Below are 20,878 nucleotides of genomic sequence, written 5' to 3'. Positions count from 1 at the left end.
CATCACAATCACAATTTCATCGCTGGCGGGATCGTTGGCATCCGGTTATGTTTTCTCGGTAACTATACTCTGTAATGCTGGCCATCTGCCACCTGGGTATCCAAATCCATGGCTTTCAGCTGCTCCAGTGGCCGCAAAGGCCGGTCAAACAATGATGACTAAACTAGACCATGTGGCCACCCGCGGTGGATGTAATCGGTCACCCCTTGGAGGGATATCCAAGGTTGGATAAACACGTCGGTACCTCGGAGGTATGGAAATTGTGCAACAAAGTAGGACATGAGAGCATAACAGAGTCTCCACATCTGTCTCGGAACACTTCCTTAAGACGTCACGGTCAAAGTGACAAAGGTGATAAAAGTGTGGGGAGGAACAAGAAGATGTGAGACACGCTCGATCGGGCAAAGCGTAGTACTGCGCCACATCGGCTGCGCCACGCCGCCTCCAACAGCAAATGAAAGCCGCGATGATGTTGATGATCGCCATCACTCTCAACGTCTCAAGTCATATCTCCAGTTATCCGGGAACCACATCGTCATACCGAAGCCTTGAATCGGTAATCAGCATCCGCGTTTCGGATTCACCATGTCTCGCGCCGGATTATGGGCGAAGACCATAGCCGGGTAAGTGATCCTCGCCCGTACCGCGACAAAGACTCCTGCTCACATTCGCTTCTCAACATAGTGGCCTTCTCATGGTCGTCGGTGGCCCCGCTCTTGTTGAGTATATCCGGCCCTCCGACGAAGAGCTTAGGAAGCGATACAACCCGGATCTGCAGAAACGCGCTGCCGAACAGGGGGACCGCCGGGCACAGGAATTCGATGACTACGTCCATAAGCTGAAGGAGTGGTCAAAATCCGATAAGTCCAGTATGTGATATGCCCGCCATTTACCCTAGAGATGGCTCTGCGGGATCGGTTGCTCGAACCTGAAAGTGCATCCGAGCTAATAGTGATGACTCCAAACTTTAGTCTGGTACGCCGCTCAAGAAGAATTAGACCAGAAGCAAGCAGTTTTGGAGGCAAAACGCACACAGGAGAAGGAGCAAACGCGGACACAACGGGAGGAGATGCGCAAGGAGATGCTGGGTGAAAAATGATCCTCCGACTAAACCCCCCTCTACCATCGATCTGTGATCATGCTGTGTCCACACAGAGGATTCGGTCTACCTACAATCTACCTACACCTCGGAACCTCCGTCTCCCTTGCCATTGACTCAATCGCTCCTTCCACAAGTGTTCTTTTCCATCCCGGGGCTTCGGAACCCCGGAGTTCCTACACCATCTTCAATCTTGGATATCCCTGGGTGTATGTCATGATTTTTATTGGCTGTACGATACGTTTGCGACTCTTCTCCCATCTTTGCATCTAAAATCTCAATATCTGAGGCTTATATCAATGTACAACTAGCGACTTCCGAACTGTGTTTCTTCAATACAATAATATAAAGCAAATCTCGTTCTATTGCAATCACGCCGCATATACTCCATACATTGGTCCCCCGAGGTTTCCTCTAGGGCTGTGCTCGACCAGCCAGGTGCTAGAATAGATGCGCACATCTGCAGCGGGTAGACCACGTCCTCTGCTTGCCTACCGGGTCTGCGCGTTGCAAGGCTGCGTCGGTACCACTATCTCGTCGTAGAGCACATCGTTATTAATAAGCGCGAGTCCGGGTCTAATAACAAGTGGATTTATATTATGAACATGGAGGCAATGTCATTGCCTACTGTAGCATTGGGGCTCGGCGGATGCCGCTGCAGGTCGGTATTTGGAGTACCAGGCGGCGAATTCCGTTTGAAGGCTACCAATGCCTTTTCTTTTTAGTGGGTTCATCGTCGTTTTCAGCACAGGTTGTGTTTTGTCCAGGGGGTACCAGATCTATGTACATTCATATGAATATGGACACTTCTCCCCTACAACAAAGGATATTAATCGTCATGCGTCTACGGCCTGGAAAATGAGCTTAATAGAGCCATTTAGGTAGGACATTGAATAATGTGTTCAACTGGGGTTCATTTTTGGGTGCTTGGCAGAAATATCCCTTGACCCCTATGGGCTAAAACCGCCCGCTAAATATGCAATGCGAAGAAGTATATTTTAGTCCAATGCTTAATACGACCGCGCAGAAGACTGCAGAATTCGTTGTATGTAAATAGAGCTACAGCCTTTGGGGTTGGGGCGTCAATCACATTAATACAGTGGGCAGAGAGATATATATAACCGGATTCTTCAACACCATCGCCCTTTTTTTAGCGCGCGCGTACTAACAGTTAGTTGGCGTCATTGGGTGCGCCGGCCAAGGAGTTGAAAACATTGACTACCGCGCCCTACCTACAACTTAGCCGCCAACTTAGCAGCCTCCTGACCTGCAACTTCCCCGATAGGATTGAACCTGTCCCGTCCCTTATGATTATTTAGCTATGAAATGCAATCATGTAAAATCATGCTGTCCAACTAAGCAGTATTACTGGCTTTTGGGGTATGCCGGGTTCTGGCATCTTTCAATTGCATTGTCATATATCCCCAACGTGGACCCAGGCTGGGGTTAATGGGGTGTCTGCTTGGATTGTTTCTGTTTTGACAACTGATATCTAGACCAGATGACAGCAGCCAGCAGCACCATGAAACCCATTATCAAGGTATATCCCCAAAGGCCACTTTCAACGTTCTTGCTCTGATCATGACCAAGTCATAGACCAGCAGAAGCACTACCCTCTCCTTCAGCGAGGGCCTTCTCAATGAACTTCTCCAGATCGTCAATTTCCTCGGGAGTCGCCGAGTGACCAAGGTTTCTACAAGGTAGAAATATCAAGTTAGCAGACCATCACAACCCGGAACATCAGCGACTAAAAACATACTCATATTGGTTGAAGGAAACATTCTCAAGGCCAAGCTCCTTGAGTTTCTGCGCGGAGGTCTTTCCAGAGGCAAATGGAACGACAGGGTCCTCGGTACCGTGGGCAAGGAAGAACGGTGTCTTCTTGTTGGCCCACTCTTCCGGCAAGTAGTTCTTAATCCGGTCGCTCAATAGCATGTAGCACGACAGACCAAAGACACCGCCGAGCTTTTCCTTGCTAGTCACACCGGCGAATACGGACATCGCACCACCTTGGGAGAATCCGCCCAGGATAATACGGGACGCCTTAATCTGCTTGTTCATCTCTTGCTCGATGAGGGTATTGAAGTAATCGCGGGAGCGGATAATTCCAGCTTCGTCCTGGCTGACGAGGAATTCTTCGAAGTCCAACTGGAAAGAAGGAGATGATGTTAGCGTCGGGGGTTTATACAAGGAGTTTGGGCATAAAAACTCACATCACCGCCGAGTTTGGAGATGTCGTACCATCCAGGCATGGGCCTGCCGAAGTTCTAATTTGTTTCGTCAATATATATCCAATTAACCAGAGATATGAGGCTCACATACGACTGTGATTGGGATGTCGGGCGCATTGGGGAAGATGAAGGCCACCTCGTCGAACTTGCCGCGGCGGCGCCATGTCTGGGCAAGGGACATCCTATCAGAAATTAGACATTGATGGTCGGGAGCGAGGCTCATGGGCCTGAGCCAGGTAATCCATGGGGATTTTCATACCATCCGGCACCGCTATACTCAAACATTGTTAGCCTCAACACCATCGTCTATCTGCTTCTGGCGCACTTACCTATCTCCCAAACCGTGGGCCATGATAACGGTGGCGGTGTGTTTCTTGAGCGCCGGAACAATGTACGGACCACGAGTCATCTTGCCGTTCGATATATGTTATTAGATGCAAAAAAAGGAAGGGTTGGATGAAAGGAAACTGGTGAGATTCTCAAACTGTTGATTTCCCCACGATTCTGCCGCCGAGGTTATCGCCATCTCACCGCCCACTTGATAACAGCATCTGGAGATGAAGTAGATGAATTTCAGGGCTCATCAATGGATTCAATGGATACATTATTAAACATTATAAAGGCTACCTCTAAGTAACCACGGCCCCATTTAATCACACCACGTCAAGAGAATATAACTCCTGCTTAGTTGACTCAATGACCTCATTGACGAGATCAGCTTCCACAACTCCTTGCTGCCAAGAAAAAGCCAGCACCAAGCACCCGTCTCCCCCAGTGACAGCTGACACCTCAATGGCATTACCCATCACACTGGCACATTGCGAAAACACCATCCTCTTGATAGAAGGTAGGTCAGGATCTGTTTGCGGATCCAAAACGCCAACATTCGACACCTCAAAGCTCTTCTCTCGGTCCTTGCCAACCTTGGACAAACACAGTTCCTCCTGAAAATCGTCGACAAACTGGAGTAGGCTTGTGTTGGCATTTTTCCCTTCCATTTTCAGGACAGACTCAATCGTGTTACGAGACCGTCTGGCCTCTGCCCATGGGAAGGACCCGTCAGACGGCGCGACTGCCGCCCGGGAATATCTCTCTTCGTAGTCCTGGACCCAGACGCCCATCGACTCATCAGTGATAACATCTGGAAGCCAGCGCCGGCTTGAGAGCGCGCCGGTGCAGGCGAGCAGCGTGAACTCAGACGGGATGTGAGCGAAGATGGAGCGGGCGACGATCGTCTGTAGCAGTGCGGTGATCGTCGTCCTCTCTTGTCGACATTTTTCCCTGACTGTGCTGATGAGTAGTTTGGAGAATGGCACGAGCCGCATTCGGGTTTGAGAGGGGATTAGGACTTTGGAGCCGGTCCATAGGCCCGTGGGCCGTCGGGAGTAGATTTTTGCCTGGAAGATCTTCTTCGCAAGATATGATAAGGAAAGAGACATTGAGTGCAAACGCTCAATATTTGGCAACAGAGGGAGCTGCGGTGACTTGATGATGGATTTAGTCTGCTCCGAGGACTCCACTGCGCCTAGGGCTCGTAGGAAGGTTTTATGAAAGGCTTTCCCGGAGGTTCCATCGCCAATGGCGTGGTGATATACAAATGCCACTGTGAATTGCCGCTCGTCCTCTATATCTAGCAGGACGCAGACTCTCCAGAAAGGATTTGGAGCCTTGAATGGCGTGTTATGCTGGGTTGCAAGCAAGGTTTGCAAGTCAAGATCTGGAGTAGGCTCGCCATCGACTTCGGTACTTAACAAGCCTGGTTTTCTGTCCTGAAAAGACACAACTCGGTCGAGATTAATTTCTGGCAGCCGCACGAAGTAAGGGTCTTGCGTGTGATCATCTGCCACGATGGCGGATAGCGACGGATGTTCCGCGATTGCCGCCTCGCATGCCTGATAAACATAGTCTTTGACAGGAAGCACGAATGAGTCTGGCAGGAAATAAGTTGCTGATACTGCAACATTCAAATAAAACCCAATCTGGTGGCGCGACGTTGAATATTGTTCCAATCGGCCTGGTTGGGGTCAGGGATTGTTGACTCTCGGAAAAGGTTGCCGACTGTTTTTGACGGGGATCTGTCTACTCACCAACGGGACGTAGTATTTCGAGGTTCTCCATGATAGACTATTACCAGCGCCTAGCAAACAATCTCGCTTGCTTGTTGGATGTCCAGAATGTCTGAAGATAGACTGGCCCTGATCAATTCACTTGCCTGATTTATGAATCTACCCGTGCACGTGACGCCTTATACTATCCCACGAAAGGCATTCTTCCACTACTGTAAAAGGGCAACAATGAAATTCCAGATTATACAGATAGTTCTCGGCTTGCAAGGTCCTCGAATAGAAGAGAGATGGACCAAAAAAAGTAACCGCGACAAGAACTAGCCTTTAGCAACAGTGAAGTCAGTGGCCGGGTTAGGGCCGGCGGTTGGGATACCAGACTTCGCGGGTAACGTGGTTATAACATAGCTAGAAAGTCGACATTTACTGTGTCGTTATAGCGGGAAACGATGGGACACAAGATCTCATTGTTCATTATGCATCGCCAACTCTGGGATCAAAGGGAAATAGAGTCAAATGTCGAAGAATCAGAATTTTACAGCGCAGCAATGCCACCGACGAGTGCAGCACCAATAACTCCCCAGGCAGCGGTCTGCATCGGCACAGCAGCACCCTTGGAAGTGGAAGAGGACGAGGATCCGCTCTGTGCTTGACCCTCAGCAGTAGACTCGTTGGCATTACGTGTAGCAGAATCCTTGGGGAAGGCAGTGGCAACGAGATTGGTGTTATTGGCACAGGCAGATGGTGTCTGGTACTTGACGTCGGAGGAGAATTGGATATCGGAGCACTATATTGCGTTAGTACCGCAATGAAGAGTCAAAATGGACGAAGAACAAGTGAACATACAGCATAGAGACCTCCACTTGGGTCACCATTGGTCTGCACCTGAAGGGTAGCATTCATTCCGTCGGTGAGATTACGGCCAATCAACTCCTGATTGACCTCAACGTGAGGAAGACAGAACTCGCCAAGGCCGCTGACCTTAAAAGTTGGCGAGAGGACAATGTTGAAGTTGTCTCCTGGATCGTTGCCCAGAGCAAGGAGGATCTCGACGGCAGTCTGGACATGATGCATTTCAAGAGCGACGGGGAATGAACCACCGGACAATGGTAGCTTGATACGATTAGAGGACTGGCTCATTCCACCGCAGGGGAAATGGGTCATGGTATCCTCATCAAAACCACGGGAGGTCGGGTACATCAGCTTAAAGTGTGCGGAAACCAATGGCACGATGGCCGTGAAGGTGAGGAGGGAGAATTTCATTGTGCGTAGGTTGTTAGAGGGCTGGAAAGGAGTAGAGAGATAATAATTAGAACGTAAATTAGACAGGAGTCGATGTACTAGAAGAGTGGGAGGACTCAGCTCTTTGAACCTTTCTATACGAGTTCTGCATATAAAATGTGAGGGAGTTAGCGGGACCTGAAAAAGACAGGGTCCACCCGCAAAGTCATGTTGGATCTAATATATCGGGATATCGGCAATCGGGACTTTGAGATTGTGCAGGCATCGGAATCTTCGACATCCCTACATATGTATCCTGTTCTTCGATCTTTAGGCCCCAACCCTCTCTTCAATCCCTGATGGCTTCTTTGTGTCGCTATGTCTGACAATTATACATGCGCATCTAAGCGCAGTGTAATACACCTTCCGATTTCTCGGCAAATGGTTGTATCTCGGACTATACCCCATCTAAAATGGCATGGACCTGCTGTTTTGGTAGCTCGGACTTTCCCTGCTCCAAAGGTAAATTAAAGCTTTACGCTAGCCCTAAGAGTGGATATTACCCAGTGAGCTAGTCCAAATATGGTTAGTAAATTAGCTCAATTGCGCGCGAAAGGCTTAGTCATGTGATTGCATGCAGCTGCCAAGTGCCGGAGACAGCGAAGGTTTTGAGTGGAATGAAGTGGAATGAAGGGAAAAAGGAGATCGACGACGAGAAGAGAAATTCAGAGCCAAGTCAATTCGTATCATATTTACCCCAAGACATTATTCCCCAACGCCAGACAGATGCTATTTAACGTCATAAATAATATCAACATGCATAAGATGTGTAAGAGAAAGTCGAACGCAAAATTCTTAGTGTCTGTGCTCATTAGTTTGAATGAAGCGTCCGACCGCCAATTCCCCGAGGAAAGCGCCTGCAAGCACCGAGCAGAAATAGCCGATGTTCATAGTCATGACAGCTAGCATGCTAGACGTGATATTAGCATTTATCCGAACAATGCCGGTAGAGATTAGGACATACAGTAGATATGATATGCCCACAATGCATAAGAACAGGAGCGCCCGCGGTAGATCAACGCTGAAACGCCAGGGAATTGGCCCGTGAGTGACGTTGTGCACAACTTTGACTGATTCCTCAACGCCCTGCGCAGTGACAAGTGATGCAATTTTCGCGTCCGGGTCGGAGTCAATGTTGCCAGCTTCTGTGCCTTTGCCGGCCACGGTGATATACCGTCGGTTGAGATGTGTGGCGAGCCAGTGGCGCTCCATGGTCGCTTTGAAAGCGACGAGGCATCGGTCGATGATAGCGAGAACAATCAAGAAAATGCATGTGCCGGCAAAGCTACCCGAGGATGAAGGGGTCCAAGCATTGGAGAAAAGCGGCGTGTCGTGGGCATTTTTGAATACCATAGCCATGCTCATAGAGCTCGATGAGGAGCTCATACTGTGTGAAGTCGAGCCGTGGCTGCTCATATCCATGCCTTCCATGATTGATAGGCGAGAAAGTGAGGTCTGGGAGAATCAAGAGAATGTAAAAAGGAAAAATATAAAAACATGAAGTGACGCATTGACGCATTGACGCATTGCCGCATTGCCGCATTGGGCCACAACCTTCGGGACTAAAACGGTGCCCACATGGCGGACCCACCCTCAGGTGAGCATGGATGAGCATAATATTGGTAATCCGCCCTGTCATTGGCGATGGGAGTATCCATATACATCCGAGTGTTTTGTAGGGCTCAATCTCATGCTTTCTATTACAACTCCAGCACAAGATGTCCATGTCAATGGGTGACATGCCTGCGGGCTCAATGTCCATGGGCGATGGCGTTCCCAGTCTGTTCACCCTACAGAAGATGTACTGGGCTGTTGTGGGAAGTGCAATCGGTGTAGCAACCCTTGTTAACCTGCTGGATCGCATTATTGCTAGCCATCGGTATGTTTAACCTCAACATCCGGTAACATTGACTAACAATAATCAGCTTGCGAGATTCTTCACTCACGCCCGCCAAGCCAAAATCACTGTTCTTCAATATCTATGCCACCATCACAGCAACAGTCCGCGAAGTTGGCTATGCAACTCCACGACCGCTCCGACTGGGAGGATTGACCATCCATTTCCCGCCACTTGGCCGCGTTCTCATCATGCTAGCCAACCTGGTGGTAGTCATGGTCCTTTGTTTCTACAAGCTGGACACCCTAGATCCATGGAAATGGGAGAACGTTGGCTATCGCACTGGTTTCATCGGCATTTGCCAGCTGCCACTCATTTTTCTACTGGCAGGCAGACAGAACATTATTGGGTTCTTGGCAGGAATGAGCTACGTCAGCCTGAATTGGTACCATCGCTGGGTCGCGCGGACATTGTGGTTAACTGTTACCATCCATATGGGATTCTGGTTCCGCAATTGGGATCGTTGGCATTATATCACACACCAGCTTTATAACGATCCGTTGACGAAACGTGGATTTGCCGCTTGGATTATTCTGACCTTTATTGTGATCACTTCCTTCGCGCCAATTCGTCGACTCAGTTATGAATTCTTTGTCATCCAGCATCTAGTCACCTTTGTTGGCTTTATTGTTGCGGTGTGGATGCATGCGCCTGATGAAGTCAAGATCTGGGTATGGATCCCAATTGGGCTTGTGGTGTTCGATAGGCTTGCTCGTTACATCTGGGGTGCATATGCGAACTTGGCCATTTTCCACCGAAAGAACAAAACAGATGCCCTCTGGGCACACTCGGCTACGTTTACTCCGCTACCTGGGAATGTAACCTGCGTTACTATTGAAAACCCCGGTGTCCGGTGGCAACCCGGTCAGCACGTCTTCCTCACCTGTCACTCCGTCGCTCCATTGCAATGCCACCCATTTACTATCGCGTCTATCCCAGAAGATAAGAAGATGAAGTTCTTTATTCGCGCCGAGAATGGTGGAACAAGACGCTTTTTCCGGTACGCTTCGAAGTGCAATAGTCTATTGGGGGATGAACAAGTGGCGGGGATGTCCGATACGACAGTTTTCATCGAAGGGCCATACGGAAGCATCCGGCCCTTGCGTCAGTTTGACAGTGCTGTACTGCTGGCAGGTGGCATGGGTGCGACATTCACAATACCACTTTTGCGGGACGTGGTGTTAGCATGGAAGATGGAGAGCAACGGCAGCAAGGAGCAGATTCCCAATCGTGTCGCTCGTCTAACAGCCACAAAGCGGCTGCGTTTTGTCTGGGTAATCAGATCTCGTTCTCAGCTGACTTACTTTGACTCCGAACTGCGTGCCCTGCTGACAGACGTGGCTGAGTGTCGACGCACACATTCAAGTTTTGAGAAGGAGATTGAGATTAGCATTTATATCACATGCGACGAAAAGCTAGATCCGCCTATCTCTACGTCACTACCATTGCAGACACAGCCTCCCACTCCGCTGGAGGCTTTTACGCAAGACGAGACCAAGAACATATCCGAGAAAGACAGCATCTCGATTTATCCTGCCTCTGCCGACCCGACATCAACCCCAGGCACCGTCGTCACAGGTAGGGGGTGTCTCCCTGGTGGAGACTGCTGTTGCACTACTCAGATCGAAGAAGAAGATCTCGGCACTGCCTGTGCATGTACCTGTTCCGGCTCAGCACCTGTTCAGTCTGAGAAGGCTGCTCTGGATATGAAACCCCTTCGATCTGAAGATCCCACAAACAAAACAAGCATCTATCCTAGTATAGTCTCTGGCCGTCCCAAGCCACGAACTATCATCCGCAAGCTCCTGGAGAAAGCTGAAGGGGAAAGTGCCGTGGTCGTGTGCGGACCCCGTGGCTTATCAGACGATGTCCGCCGGAGCGTGGTTTCTCTGAGCGATGAACGAGCTGTGCACAAGGGAACAGGTGCGCAGGGGATCTACTTGCACGTTGAGAACTTCGGTTTATGAAGGAAGAAATTACAACCTAGAACTTGTTCTTTTATTCCCTGGGTATGTTCACCTTCTGGAGTAATCAAGACTTCGGCTTGGCACTGCCTAGTATATGCAGCCATGGCTAAGGCATCCTTTGTTTTCCCCTTCAACCTTCTCGGTCAGGCTCTCCAGACTAATGTCTGGAATCGGGCCTAAGTCCTTCCAATTGCCCGACTCGTCCCAGGAGACCGAACATAGATGCCTCTGTTCCCGGAATTTGGGTGGCGGAGGGCCTAGCAGGGCAACCAGTTCTGTCTGCCATATGAACCCGGACATCAAATACACCATTTGTATTTTTGCCATTGATAAGGGTGCGAGGGCTAACGATGTCCCAGGCCTACATATGCCAAAATTAGCATTTCTAGTAAAGCCAAAGTTAAGAATAATGCCACTCACCACTTCGTAACCCCAGTTCGACTTTCGGATCACTTCAGGAGCGCTGTAAACGTTCGGCATGATATCATCATTGTGCTCTTTATCACCCAACCGAGCTTCTCCAAAATCAGTGAGCAGTGGCAGCCCACCTTTTGGAACGAAGTCCAAAGACCTGTGGATTGCTCGGTCTTTGAGCACCTTTCTAGGTGATGGATTTGTGACTTCAGCCCCTTCGAATCGGGAAAGCTAGCTTGTTCCCGGTCCAGGAAGCAGTAAGTTCTTCAGCTGAATGTCTGCAAGAGTTAGGCCTACGATATAATCTGTCCAGGGAATGTGGTGTATTACCGGTGTGGATGATGTGACACTCTGAATGTAGGAAATCTAGGGAGATAAGTAGCTGCCGGATAGCTGGCTTCATGTCATCAAGGGCCATTGCCTGCCCTGGAGACAACTTGACAATAATATCTGCACCCGTTAGAGATGTTCATGAACAGGACAGATGTGACGACCATGAGGGCCTGGATATAAAAATGGTCGAGAAGTTGGCGAATGAAGTTTCTGCCTGGATGGTTAGTTTCCTTCGAATTCATGTGTGTGCAGATGTGCAGCTCTCGCTCGTGGTCCTGTTTTTTGGCCCGTCACATAGACTTTCAAGACAACGTACGTTAATGTGCTGTATTATATGTTGATATTAGAATCACCATCATCTGGATAGCTCGAAGTGTATCAATTGCACCTGCGTCAAGTCTTTCGCAAGCCAAACCGTTGAGGTTACTCCGTACCCTATTTTGGCAAGTGCTTGATATTGATTATTGAGTACTCTCACCCTGGTTGATAGGGTAGTATTTCTCCGGCTAGTATGTTGGCAATGTCTCCTCGTCAAGCTCGATGGACTGGTCAAGCAACTTGGATCCCGCGGGAAAGTCTCTCGGGGTGCATGTCCATTGTTATGATGACTTGACTATTCGATACGGCACAAATGTTGTTCACCGACCAGACGGTAGGAAATTTCGTTGACATCAAGAAGTGGAAGGTAGAGACATAGTCAAGCCCCTGCGACTACCAGGGGTACAAATACCCCATGCGTTTCGCGCGGGTCGCTGCATTCTGGAATTGAGCGCAGAAGCTGGCCCCAAGGTAGGTCGAGCGTGTCGGTGAAGGAGATGATGCAAAAGACGAATCTGAACGGAGAGCCAAGTCCAAGGGGGTCGGATTCCAGGGTACCTGCATATATATATAAGTGGGAAAATATGTGTCCGAATATGAATTCATGCAGGAAGTTAAGCGGCCTAACCACACGGATTGAAATCCTTCATTTCTATGGACCTCTACATCTCTACATCTCTTTTATGAAATTAGATACACTGCGTTGGGCTAGTTAAGCAGTATGAAGCTGTTCCGACAAGGTAGAGTTCGAGGTATTGAGACACGTTCAAAATCCATTTCAAGATAGATAGAGATGCCATCGCTCAACACTAGACGCCAGACTCCAGATCATAGAAAAAGGTTATCCTCCTTGGCATTTGTCAAGCAGTCCGTCGCGTCGCTCAAAAGAGAAGCTGAAGTTGACTCATTCGGACCAACAGCCCTGGAGCTTAGCCCGAGACGACCCGAGCCAGCACATGACATCATCCAGGAACTGAGCTAACTCCAATTCTTCCACCTCCCGTCCACAGCCTCTATCACTCCAACAGCTTCCATTGCAAGAATCCAAACCGTCAAGATGTTCCGCTTCGTAAGTTCGCCTCGGAAATTCCCACCAATTCATCCTCCCCTAACTCCCAAACCACTAACACAAACAGAGCAAAACCCTCGACCCCATCACCCTCTTTCACTCCCCCTCCATCCAAGCATCAACCAGAACCCTCAACATCCTGAAACAAGCTTCCACAACCGCCAGCGAAACTGCCACAGAAGACCAGGCTAGCGATCACTCCCGCCACTCCAAGCAACAGCGCGGCGAGTTCGAGCTGGAGGTTACCACCGCACCCCCGACAACAGACCAGCTTCGCAATATCCTCGACTACATCTCGCCCGTCAGCGGTGTCGGTGGTCCGGGTGAAAAGGTGACGTATGGTGTCGCGGAGCTCGTCAAGGGCGCCCGTGATGCGGAGGATGCGTTGAAGAAGTTCAAGGAGGATAATACGAATTTCGTGAGGCCTATCGTATGTTCGACTTTTTCCTTTCTTCCATCGCCATGTTGGAGTCCTGCCTAGATGTGCTTTACTAATACTCTACTGTACAGACCGTTGACTGGGTCAATGGCCGCGCTGTCATTGGAGACGACCAGTCCGAGATCCTGCGCATGGTGCGCCAGCTTCCTGCGAACTAGAACAGTCAGTGCTTTACTGCGAGGAGATCTATGCGGTACGGATAGTCTACTTGGATTCGATCACGAACGAAATCAAACTCATATTCCATATTCCATACAATGCAACCATTACTAGCAGAAGACAGGAACTGCGCCATTTTTGGTCTATGGCTGTATCATACAAGAATCGGATTCCACAACTCCCCCACCGTAAAACTAGTTCGAGTCGAAAAGACGTATCATGTTGCAAGTTGCAAGTTGGAAATAAAGTTGAAGTTAAAACAGAAGAGAAAAGACGAAGGGATGAGCCATTAAACTCAATACTGGGACACCTGGCACAAGGAAACCAAGATCCAGCTCGGAGTCCCGCGCGCCAACGGAACGTAAGAAGAGAAAAGGTCGACGGAATATGAATGTGAAATCTGGATTTTGGTCAGGAACCTAGAACATTGTCCCGAACGTGCCATCCGTCGCGATAGGCTTCCGTGGCGAGGTGCGGCCGTTGCTGTCCACGGCGGGTTTGCGGTGACTAGAGTGGTCAGTAAGAGAACAACAGTACAAAGGAAAGCCACCCAGCTTGGTTTGGACCAGAACATACCGGAATGTAAATCCGACAAACAAGCCCTTGCCCATCTTATCATCACGATCGGCCATATCTTCCAGCGCGCGTTGCTTATCGTGGACCTCCTTGTACTTTGCCATATCTGCTTCATTGCTGAAATCGTCAAAGTACCCAGCATCAGTCTCGGAATCAAGTTCAGGCACGAACGGAGCCCGTTGCTCCCGCAGACTCTCGAAGTCGACCTCGGCGAAATAGTCATGCGCATGAATCTCCTTGATGTTCTTGAACCGCTGGTCTTTCCCAGCAACCAGTCTCGTGATGAGATCCCACGTGCGCCGTGACAAGAAGTAATTCGGATCCTCGTAGACGGGCTTCCGCAACACCTTCTGCCAGCGCTTCAGGTTCTGCCATGTCTCCTCGACTGTTGCGCCTGCGAAGGGCGGGTAGCCCGCCAATGCCTCGAAGAGCATACATCCCAAGCTCCAGTAGTCCACAGTGAAATCGTATTGGTCGCCCTTGAGCACTTCCGGCGCCATGTAATCTGGCGATCCGACAATCGACTTGGCATAGTTAACTTCTCGCTGGCGTAGAGACTGGTAGCCTTGTCGTCGCTCGGCCATTGTACGTTGTTCCATGGGCCGACCAAAGGGGACGGGCGTGTTCCCGACCTCCTCAAGCTTAACACGCATTGACTCGATCTTGCCCGGGCTCAGCATACCAGCCGCCAGGCCGAAATCAGTCAGCTTGACATGGCCTGTGGAATCGATCAGGAAATTTTCGGGCTTCAAGTCACGATGAATGTATCCCAGCACATGGAGTGCGTCAATGCAGCTGAACATTTCGGCAATGTAGAAGCGGGCGTGACGGTTATGGAGAACACCGGTGTTATTCAGCAGCGTGCGGAAGTCTCCGCCAGGAACATACTCCATGGCCAAGTAGATCTGTGTATCATCCTGGAAGGCATAGAGCAGCTTGACTAGCCAGTCGCTCTTGGCCGCAGTGAGAATGTCGCGCTCGGTCAGGATATGACGAATCTCATCGAGCTTGAAAAGCAGCTTTTTGCTCATGACTTTCAACGCGCAGACTTCCCGCGTATCCTTCTTCTGTGCCAGATACACCTGTCCATACCCACCCTGGCCAACCTGAGTCAGAATCTGGAAGTCGCCCTGGCGGAGGCGTGTGCGACGTTTCCGCAGATGTGCGCGCTCGCGACCGAGGTATTTTAGGAGGGCGGGTTCGTGCTCGTGGTCAGGGGTAGCAGGGGGGTCGGGGTAGGCGGCTTTGAATTGTGCGTGGCGGGTTTGGCGATTGTGGACGTAGCTGAGGAGATCGAAGTAGTGGTCAAGGAAGTCTGTCATGCAAAGTCAGTCAAGCTATATCTTAAGATTCTTGTGCTGGGCCGCACTTACAGAGTTGGGTCACATTGACGAGGCGCTTGACTTTGGGCTGTGCTAGCTTCTCCATTTCCTCGGGGGTCAGGCCGCGCATCTGGACCTGGCGTTTCGTGGTCTCATCGCGTGGTTGATATGGTTCCTGACGCGAAAGGGCTGCAGCAGTCGGGGTTGATCCCAGCTCCTTCGTTAGACGCGTTGGGTTGGGGGGTGTGTTCTCCTTGTTGGCTCTCCGCGTTGGGCTCGAAGGGGTTTGGTGGATAACGCTCTCGTTGAAGTCCTCGCCATTTTTGCCGGCAGAGAACATGGGATGATTGTAGTGGTTATATGTCGATTTGGAAGGAGAAGTGGGAGCCAACTTCATCGCCTTGTCGAAGACATTGGGTAGGTCGAGTGCGCCCGGAGGCAATCTTGACTTGCTTGGGCTACCCTGGGGGGTTTGTGGGGGACTGGTAAAGCCATCGGCAGGAGTGGAGGGGCGATCGAATTGACCACGGGTATGCAACAGGGGTGGTGGATTCGGGAGTCGTAGACCCAGTTGGTCCTCTGAAATAATAGCCATGGTGTTGATGGAGGAGCGATAGAGGGGTTGGTTGTGACCCCCTGTGATAAGGCCGGGAACTAGTACCCAAGAACAAAGGCAAAGTGACGAAGGTGTGTCCAAGAAAAAGAAAACAAGGAAAAGAGGAAAATGCCTTTTGTCTCGGGAAGTATTGAAGGCTTATGTTTATTATTTCAAAAGTCGATCACTCTCCACTAAGATCGAACGGATCTTGATTCTCATTTCTACAATCCACACTTCCATCCCGCCCGATAGTTATCCCCTTCCTCACGGAGTTGCTGTAGCAACTCCCACGTCATACACCTTGTAAACCCGACTAGATCCCACGAGAGTGGATGAGTTTATCGAGGCGAGCTGAATATCATCTCCACTTCCAATCGCTACTAACTGTGCTTTGACGGTTCCTCTTAAGTGGGATCGGCTCTAGTATGGAGTCGAACATGAAACCGCCACTGGTTGTGGTCGGACGCACTGTTTTTTGACTTTTGCATAATCCAACTAGTGAATGTCGCACGTCCAGGTCCGTGTTCGGGGAATAAGCAATAATATTCCGGTCACTGCCTATGTAGGCACATGGGCAAACCTGAGCACCATAGGGGTTATGCATAGGAATCTTGAAGCTATCGCAAGGGGGGGCAATAAGCAGACTTCCTGATTGGGAATAGTTAGTCTACCCTAGGTAACACAGCTGAAGTGTTCCATGGATGGGAGGCACGGGGACCCCGATAATTGGCAATCACAACCATGGAACCCAACAAATTTAAACCGAAAATGAAAAAAATCAATTTAATTTCGAGCTCGTATAAGATCCTACGGAGTATAAGATCCTATTATTCACAGAGCACCCTGCTTCCGTTGGCCAGTCTGATTTCATTAGTCTCACCCTTGAATGGGATTCTGATCTGAGCCCTGGGGTACCCACAAAGAACGCCAGCCCATAGTCATCCGTCGTGAAGGTGATTGTGGCCCCCTTGGGAAAATAAAACACATCGCCCGGAGTCGCCGTAACCTTCTGGCCCGTCTCGTCTGCAATTTCAAACTTGCCCTCGACGATAATCTTCATTTCGTCGTAGGTGTAAGTGTAGACGAGGGGAGTGCCCTTTTCCAGTCGATAAAAGCCGCATGACATAGGCTTGTCTGGGTTTTCGTTCTCGCTGTTAGTTTGTCAGCAAAATTGCCTACCTAGGTACCTACCTATCTAACGCACTATGAGGTTAGCCGTACCTAGATTGGACATCACCCAGGAAAGCATTCTCATTTGCGATAAGCGGAGGCTTGAAGGTAGACTGCGCCTTGGCGTGGTAGGTGAATGGAAGTGCCATGGTTGGTCGAATCAGTGGGAATGTGTATAAGAATCAATACAATGTTTAATAGATAAGAGAAATATTCCGGTCAGTTCTCGAGGACTACCTCTCCTTTATATCGATGTAGCCACAGTCTGCCATTGCAAAGAAAGAGGGGATGCCATTGAGAACCCAAGCTTCCTCAAACTTAGGGCAACTCGATCCGAACAAAAAGCGACAGTCGGATCTGATGTCCGGACCAGGCAGTCCAACGGAGAACTTGTCGGGAGAAAGCCATGGACAGATTGAGGGACTTGCGGGTGGTGAGGGGAAACTTTGAAGCTTGAGATAAAGTCCTTTACTAATGGAGAAAAAACCACCGACAACTTTTCATAGTATTGCTTAACTGGATAACCATAATCTCATAGACTATAAGCCTACATCACCTAATAATACTTGGAATGGTTTATGGATATACAGATAGGTGCTGAGCTGGGAGGATTCCTTTACTTGATGCGGTTAGCTCTTTCCATCAAGTCCGGGAGCACATGTAGAACCATGTCACTGACCCTCTAATGCTTGGCATAATATGTTCGTAGTAGGAAGTACTACAGGCACAGACGCAAGATCTCCGAACCTGGAGAAATGAAAAAAAAAAAATGAAAAGAAATTGCCAGTCGTCTGTGTAAGGAAGTCCGGGAAACATCTTGCATATTGGTGTACTATATTAACAAGGTAAGAGAGCGATTTTAAGCCTCAATGCCCCACTCCATCTGCATATAGAAATTGGGATGTCTCTGGAAGTGCCCAGCTACATATACCATGAATATTTCTCAACTAGGTTGACTTTCCTCTTATACAAAGCCTTGGAGGTCATGTGAATATAGACCCCGTGCTTTATCTATCTCCCACATTGCTGTGGCTTCGAAGGCTCACCTATCCAATACCAGATCTTCACCGCTAGTTCTTCTCCTCACTTTTAAGCCGCATATATATACCTAATCAAACAAACCATCATTCGATCACATATCCTGGTCAACATGGCATCGCAAATTTCACCGAATCAGACGGGAATCGACGTCGCCGAGCGTTTAGTCAACAGCTCTGAAAACCCCAACAGCTGCCCTTGCGGCTGGTATGTCTACTACTCGGCTGTCTGTGGACACGTGTACCAGGAGGTCAAGCACCAATGCGGTGCGTTTCAGAGCGTGAAATACGAAAGCGGAAATAAAACTAGAGCGTCTGCTCGAGGTAGGTTCTGCAAGACCCCGGCACCGAAAAACATCGTCCAGGGTGTGCAGATCAACGTCAAGTGCCAGCATTGTTGATTTCAGTGTTCAAGTAAGTGATACACGTTGCCAATTACGTGGGAAAAGACACACTAAAAAGTAACGTTAGCCATATCCCTCCTGGAGACTCTTCGACGGATGCTCGGGAATAGTGCATTGTTAGAATTGGAATGTGGCAGTGAGGTTTGGGAGGCCATGAGAGGATCATTCCAAGGATTATACACAGGTGTACCTGGGGTATGGCGTATACTGGTAGCTGCCTACTGTATTATCTACTCTAATCGGCTATCCAAGAATTCCAAGGTTGTACATTGGATGGTGAAGTAAGATCAAAGTAAAATTAAAGAAACTAAAGAGAAAGTCATTAGTATAGTTACTATGTAAGTAGTCAAGGAAGGCACGACTGTACTAGGTACCTATAAAGCCTTAAAAACCTCCTCTCTCCCATCTTTTCTCTAGGAAATAATCTCTCAGCCAGACCTTCCACATACACAATCAAATACAAGACCATCTCGGAAAGAACCCGATCGGCGACTGAGGCAAACCCACCGAGCAGGATTTGCCAGATTGCAAGAACTGCTTAAGGGTTCAATACCTTGTGAATAAGTGGGAATTCTAAGTGAGATCTTATGTTATTCCTTCCACAATTGTAGATTTTCGCGTTTCCAATTGACACGGTAGAGAACGGAAGTACTATACTCGGCTGCTAGGAAGCCGTCAGCGACCCAGTTCACCGGGCATGTATGACCACAATGATTGATTTAAATTTATAACATGAACGTAAGGAAGATCTTGAAAGATCTGATATTAAAGCTGGTGGAAAGCCCGGCAGGTATTTCAGTCGCCGAATGGTGATTGATCAGGTCGATCGGCGATTCAGATGCATCGCTTAGACACGGATCGCCGTCCTATTTGTTTCAGTCTTCAGCATTTGAAACCCATTTTGGGATCGTACTTCTAACCAGTTCTCAAAGATTGGGATATCGAAAGAGCTGGGTCGCAGACAAGTCGAAGTCATGAATGTCCCTACCCAGGAAGCATTTACCATGGCCAATGTGCCAGAGGCTCCAGAAGATCCGCTTTATCGGTTGATGAGAGAGTATCGGCAAGATACCAATGAAAAAAAGATTGACTTGGGAATTGGTGCTTATCGAGATGAGCATGGAAAGCCGTGGGTTTTGCCGGTCGTCAAAAAGGTCTGCTTTCCTGACTCCGAGCACGCCCCAGTTGTGTTTCTGACATGACAGTGACAGGCCGAGGCGCTTCTTCAAACACCAGAGTTCAATCACGAGTATCTCCCGATACGTGGCCTGGACTCGTTCTTGGCCGCAGCACAGAGGCTGATGCTCGGCAATGATAGCCCAGCTATCCATGAAAATCGGGTATGCACTCCCAAGCCTAAATTAAGGAAACAGAGAGAGATAAGGGCAATTCGCATGGAGACACCTGCTGCGACTGTTTTGGAAACCGGACATGCCAACTGATTCTCCTAGGTATCTTCTATGCAAACAGTATCAGGAACTGGCGCAGTTCACCTTGGAGCGACATTCATCTCTCGTTTCTGCCGTGGAACAGAAAGACCCAAGGCATTCATATCCGATCCCACATGGCCAAACCACTACCAAATCTTCAGCCAATCCGAGTTCGACGTGCAATACTACCCTTACTATTTGGTAGAATCTCAAAAGATTGACATCAAGGCCATGATCAGGTGTCTCGAAGAGGCTCCAAGCAAATCCCTAGTTGTACTGCAAGGCTGTGCTCATAACCCCACCGGACTGGATCCATCGCAAGAAGAGTGGAGGCAGATTGCAGATGTCATGGCAGAGAAAGGTCATTTCCCTTTCTTTGACAATGCCTATCAAGGCTTCGCAAGTGGCGACCTTACCCAAGACTCATGGGCATGCCGATACTTCATCGGACGGGGATTTGAATGTTGTGTCGCTCAGTCCTTCGCCAAAAATCTTGGGATGTACGGGGAGCGTGTTGGTGCCTTTCACTACATCTGTTCGCCCTCACCAGATGCCTCGCACGTTGCGGACCGGATCTCTAGTCAACTAGCAATTCTTCAGCGAGCTCATATTTCGAATCCTCCCGCCTATGGAGCCCACATCGCTAGCCGAGTCTTGAATGACCCCAAACTATTTTCTCAATGGCAACATGAGCTGGGCATTATAAGCGGTCGTCTGACGAAAGTACGTGAAGAAATAAGGTCTAAACTCGAAGGTCGAGAAACACCGGGCTCATGGGCCTTCCTCTCTACCCAAATCGGAATGTTCAGTTACACTGGCCTCTCGAAGAATCAGGTCAGACTGCTTAAAAGTAAATGGCACATATACATGGTGAGTTCTCTGCTTCTCTACGCCGTCGACACGAGCTGATAGACCCGCAGACTGAGAATGGGCGTATTTCTGTGGCGGGACTGAACCCAAACAACATGGAGTATTTCATAGATGCGGTCGATGATGTAGTAAGGGCTTGTCCATGAGAAATTGGAGCAATGTTCGTGTTACAATTCTGCTCCTGTGCTTTTTCCTGAGTAA

The 20,878-nt window shown here is 49.2% G+C and overlaps 13 protein-coding genes across 13 annotated transcripts; 5 read left to right on the top strand and 8 right to left on the bottom strand.

Annotated features, from left to right (window-relative positions):
- Positions 1-585: 585 nt before the first annotated feature.
- Positions 586-1,099, top strand: N7525_004089 (uncharacterized protein; the record flags this gene model as incomplete). Its single annotated transcript, XM_002566147.1, has 3 exons — positions 586-623; positions 685-869; positions 972-1,099. The coding sequence occupies 3 exons, from the start codon at positions 586-588 to the stop codon at positions 1,097-1,099; spliced, it is 351 nt and encodes a 116-aa protein (XP_002566193.1).
- Positions 1,100-2,689: 1,590 nt separating this feature from the next.
- On the bottom strand, positions 2,690-3,739 carry N7525_004088 (palmitoyl-(protein) hydrolase; the record flags this gene model as incomplete). The annotated part of the gene is made up of 6 exons (XM_002566148.1): positions 2,690-2,792; positions 2,859-3,247; positions 3,313-3,366; positions 3,422-3,512; positions 3,590-3,601; positions 3,660-3,739. The coding sequence occupies 6 exons, from the start codon at positions 3,737-3,739 to the stop codon at positions 2,690-2,692; spliced, it is 729 nt and encodes a 242-aa protein (XP_002566194.1).
- Positions 3,740-3,983: 244 nt separating this feature from the next.
- N7525_004087 (uncharacterized protein) lies at positions 3,984-5,448 on the bottom strand (the record flags this gene model as incomplete). The annotated part of the gene is made up of 2 exons (XM_002566149.1): positions 3,984-5,344; positions 5,418-5,448. The coding sequence occupies 2 exons, from the start codon at positions 5,446-5,448 to the stop codon at positions 3,984-3,986; spliced, it is 1,392 nt and encodes a 463-aa protein (XP_002566195.1).
- Positions 5,449-5,928: 480 nt separating this feature from the next.
- N7525_004086 (putative GPI anchored protein) lies at positions 5,929-6,656 on the bottom strand (the record flags this gene model as incomplete). The annotated part of the gene is made up of 2 exons (XM_002566150.1): positions 5,929-6,180; positions 6,240-6,656. 2 exons carry the CDS (start codon positions 6,654-6,656, stop codon positions 5,929-5,931), a joined length of 669 nt encoding a protein of 222 aa, XP_002566196.1.
- Positions 6,657-7,469: 813 nt separating this feature from the next.
- Positions 7,470-8,105, bottom strand: N7525_004085 (copper transporter family protein; the record flags this gene model as incomplete). The annotated part of the gene is made up of 2 exons (XM_002566151.2): positions 7,470-7,584; positions 7,639-8,105. 2 exons carry the CDS (start codon positions 8,103-8,105, stop codon positions 7,470-7,472), a joined length of 582 nt encoding a protein of 193 aa, XP_002566197.2.
- Positions 8,106-8,392: 287 nt separating this feature from the next.
- N7525_004084 (ferric reductase family protein) lies at positions 8,393-10,538 on the top strand (the record flags this gene model as incomplete). Its single annotated transcript, XM_002566152.2, has 2 exons — positions 8,393-8,553; positions 8,600-10,538. 2 exons carry the CDS (start codon positions 8,393-8,395, stop codon positions 10,536-10,538), a joined length of 2,100 nt encoding a protein of 699 aa, XP_002566198.2.
- An 87-nt stretch (positions 10,539-10,625) lies between these two features.
- Positions 10,626-11,355, bottom strand: N7525_004083 (kinase-like domain-containing protein; the record flags this gene model as incomplete). Its single annotated transcript, XM_061212911.1, has 2 exons — positions 10,626-11,167; positions 11,283-11,355. The coding sequence occupies 2 exons, from the start codon at positions 11,353-11,355 to the stop codon at positions 10,626-10,628; spliced, it is 615 nt and encodes a 204-aa protein (XP_061069932.1).
- A 4-nt stretch (positions 11,356-11,359) lies between these two features.
- On the bottom strand, positions 11,360-11,957 carry N7525_004082 (kinase-like domain-containing protein; the record flags this gene model as incomplete). The annotated part of the gene is made up of 4 exons (XM_061212910.1): positions 11,360-11,560; positions 11,602-11,610; positions 11,674-11,898; positions 11,928-11,957. The coding sequence occupies 4 exons, from the start codon at positions 11,955-11,957 to the stop codon at positions 11,360-11,362; spliced, it is 465 nt and encodes a 154-aa protein (XP_061069931.1).
- A 703-nt stretch (positions 11,958-12,660) lies between these two features.
- Positions 12,661-13,269, top strand: N7525_004081 (uncharacterized protein; the record flags this gene model as incomplete). Its single annotated transcript, XM_002566153.1, has 3 exons — positions 12,661-12,672; positions 12,740-13,102; positions 13,183-13,269. 3 exons carry the CDS (start codon positions 12,661-12,663, stop codon positions 13,267-13,269), a joined length of 462 nt encoding a protein of 153 aa, XP_002566199.1.
- Positions 13,270-13,689: 420 nt separating this feature from the next.
- Positions 13,690-15,763, bottom strand: N7525_004080 (putative serine/threonine protein kinase; the record flags this gene model as incomplete). Its single annotated transcript, XM_002566154.2, has 3 exons — positions 13,690-13,777; positions 13,847-15,161; positions 15,220-15,763. 3 exons carry the CDS (start codon positions 15,761-15,763, stop codon positions 13,690-13,692), a joined length of 1,947 nt encoding a protein of 648 aa, XP_002566200.1.
- An 834-nt stretch (positions 15,764-16,597) lies between these two features.
- Positions 16,598-17,085, bottom strand: N7525_004079 (cupin domain-containing protein; the record flags this gene model as incomplete). The annotated part of the gene is given in 3 exon segments (XM_061212909.1): positions 16,598-16,627; positions 16,647-16,917; positions 16,988-17,085. The coding sequence occupies 3 exon segments, from the start codon at positions 17,083-17,085 to the stop codon at positions 16,598-16,600; spliced, it is 399 nt and encodes a 132-aa protein (XP_061069930.1).
- A 1,001-nt stretch (positions 17,086-18,086) lies between these two features.
- On the top strand, positions 18,087-18,374 carry N7525_004078 (uncharacterized protein; the record flags this gene model as incomplete). Its single annotated transcript, XM_061212908.1, has 1 exon — positions 18,087-18,374. The coding sequence occupies one exon, from the start codon at positions 18,087-18,089 to the stop codon at positions 18,372-18,374; it is 288 nt and encodes a 95-aa protein (XP_061069929.1).
- A 926-nt stretch (positions 18,375-19,300) lies between these two features.
- N7525_004077 (uncharacterized protein) lies at positions 19,301-20,823 on the top strand (the record flags this gene model as incomplete). The annotated part of the gene is made up of 4 exons (XM_061212907.1): positions 19,301-19,531; positions 19,589-19,717; positions 19,829-20,677; positions 20,728-20,823. Coding segments are annotated over 4 exons (1,305 nt in total), but the record flags the coding sequence as incomplete, so codon positions are not given.
- Between the last annotated feature and the right edge of the window lie 55 nt (positions 20,824-20,878).

The sequence above is a fragment of the Penicillium rubens genome (assembly GCF_028828025.1).
Source record: "Penicillium rubens strain IBT 27055 chromosome Unknown utg000002l_segment0_segment0, whole genome shotgun sequence".
Classification (NCBI taxonomy): Eukaryota; Fungi; Ascomycota; class Eurotiomycetes; order Eurotiales; family Aspergillaceae; genus Penicillium; species Penicillium rubens.
The sequence above is the reverse complement of the archived record's forward strand: the minus strand, read 5'-3'. Positions and strand labels throughout refer to the sequence as shown.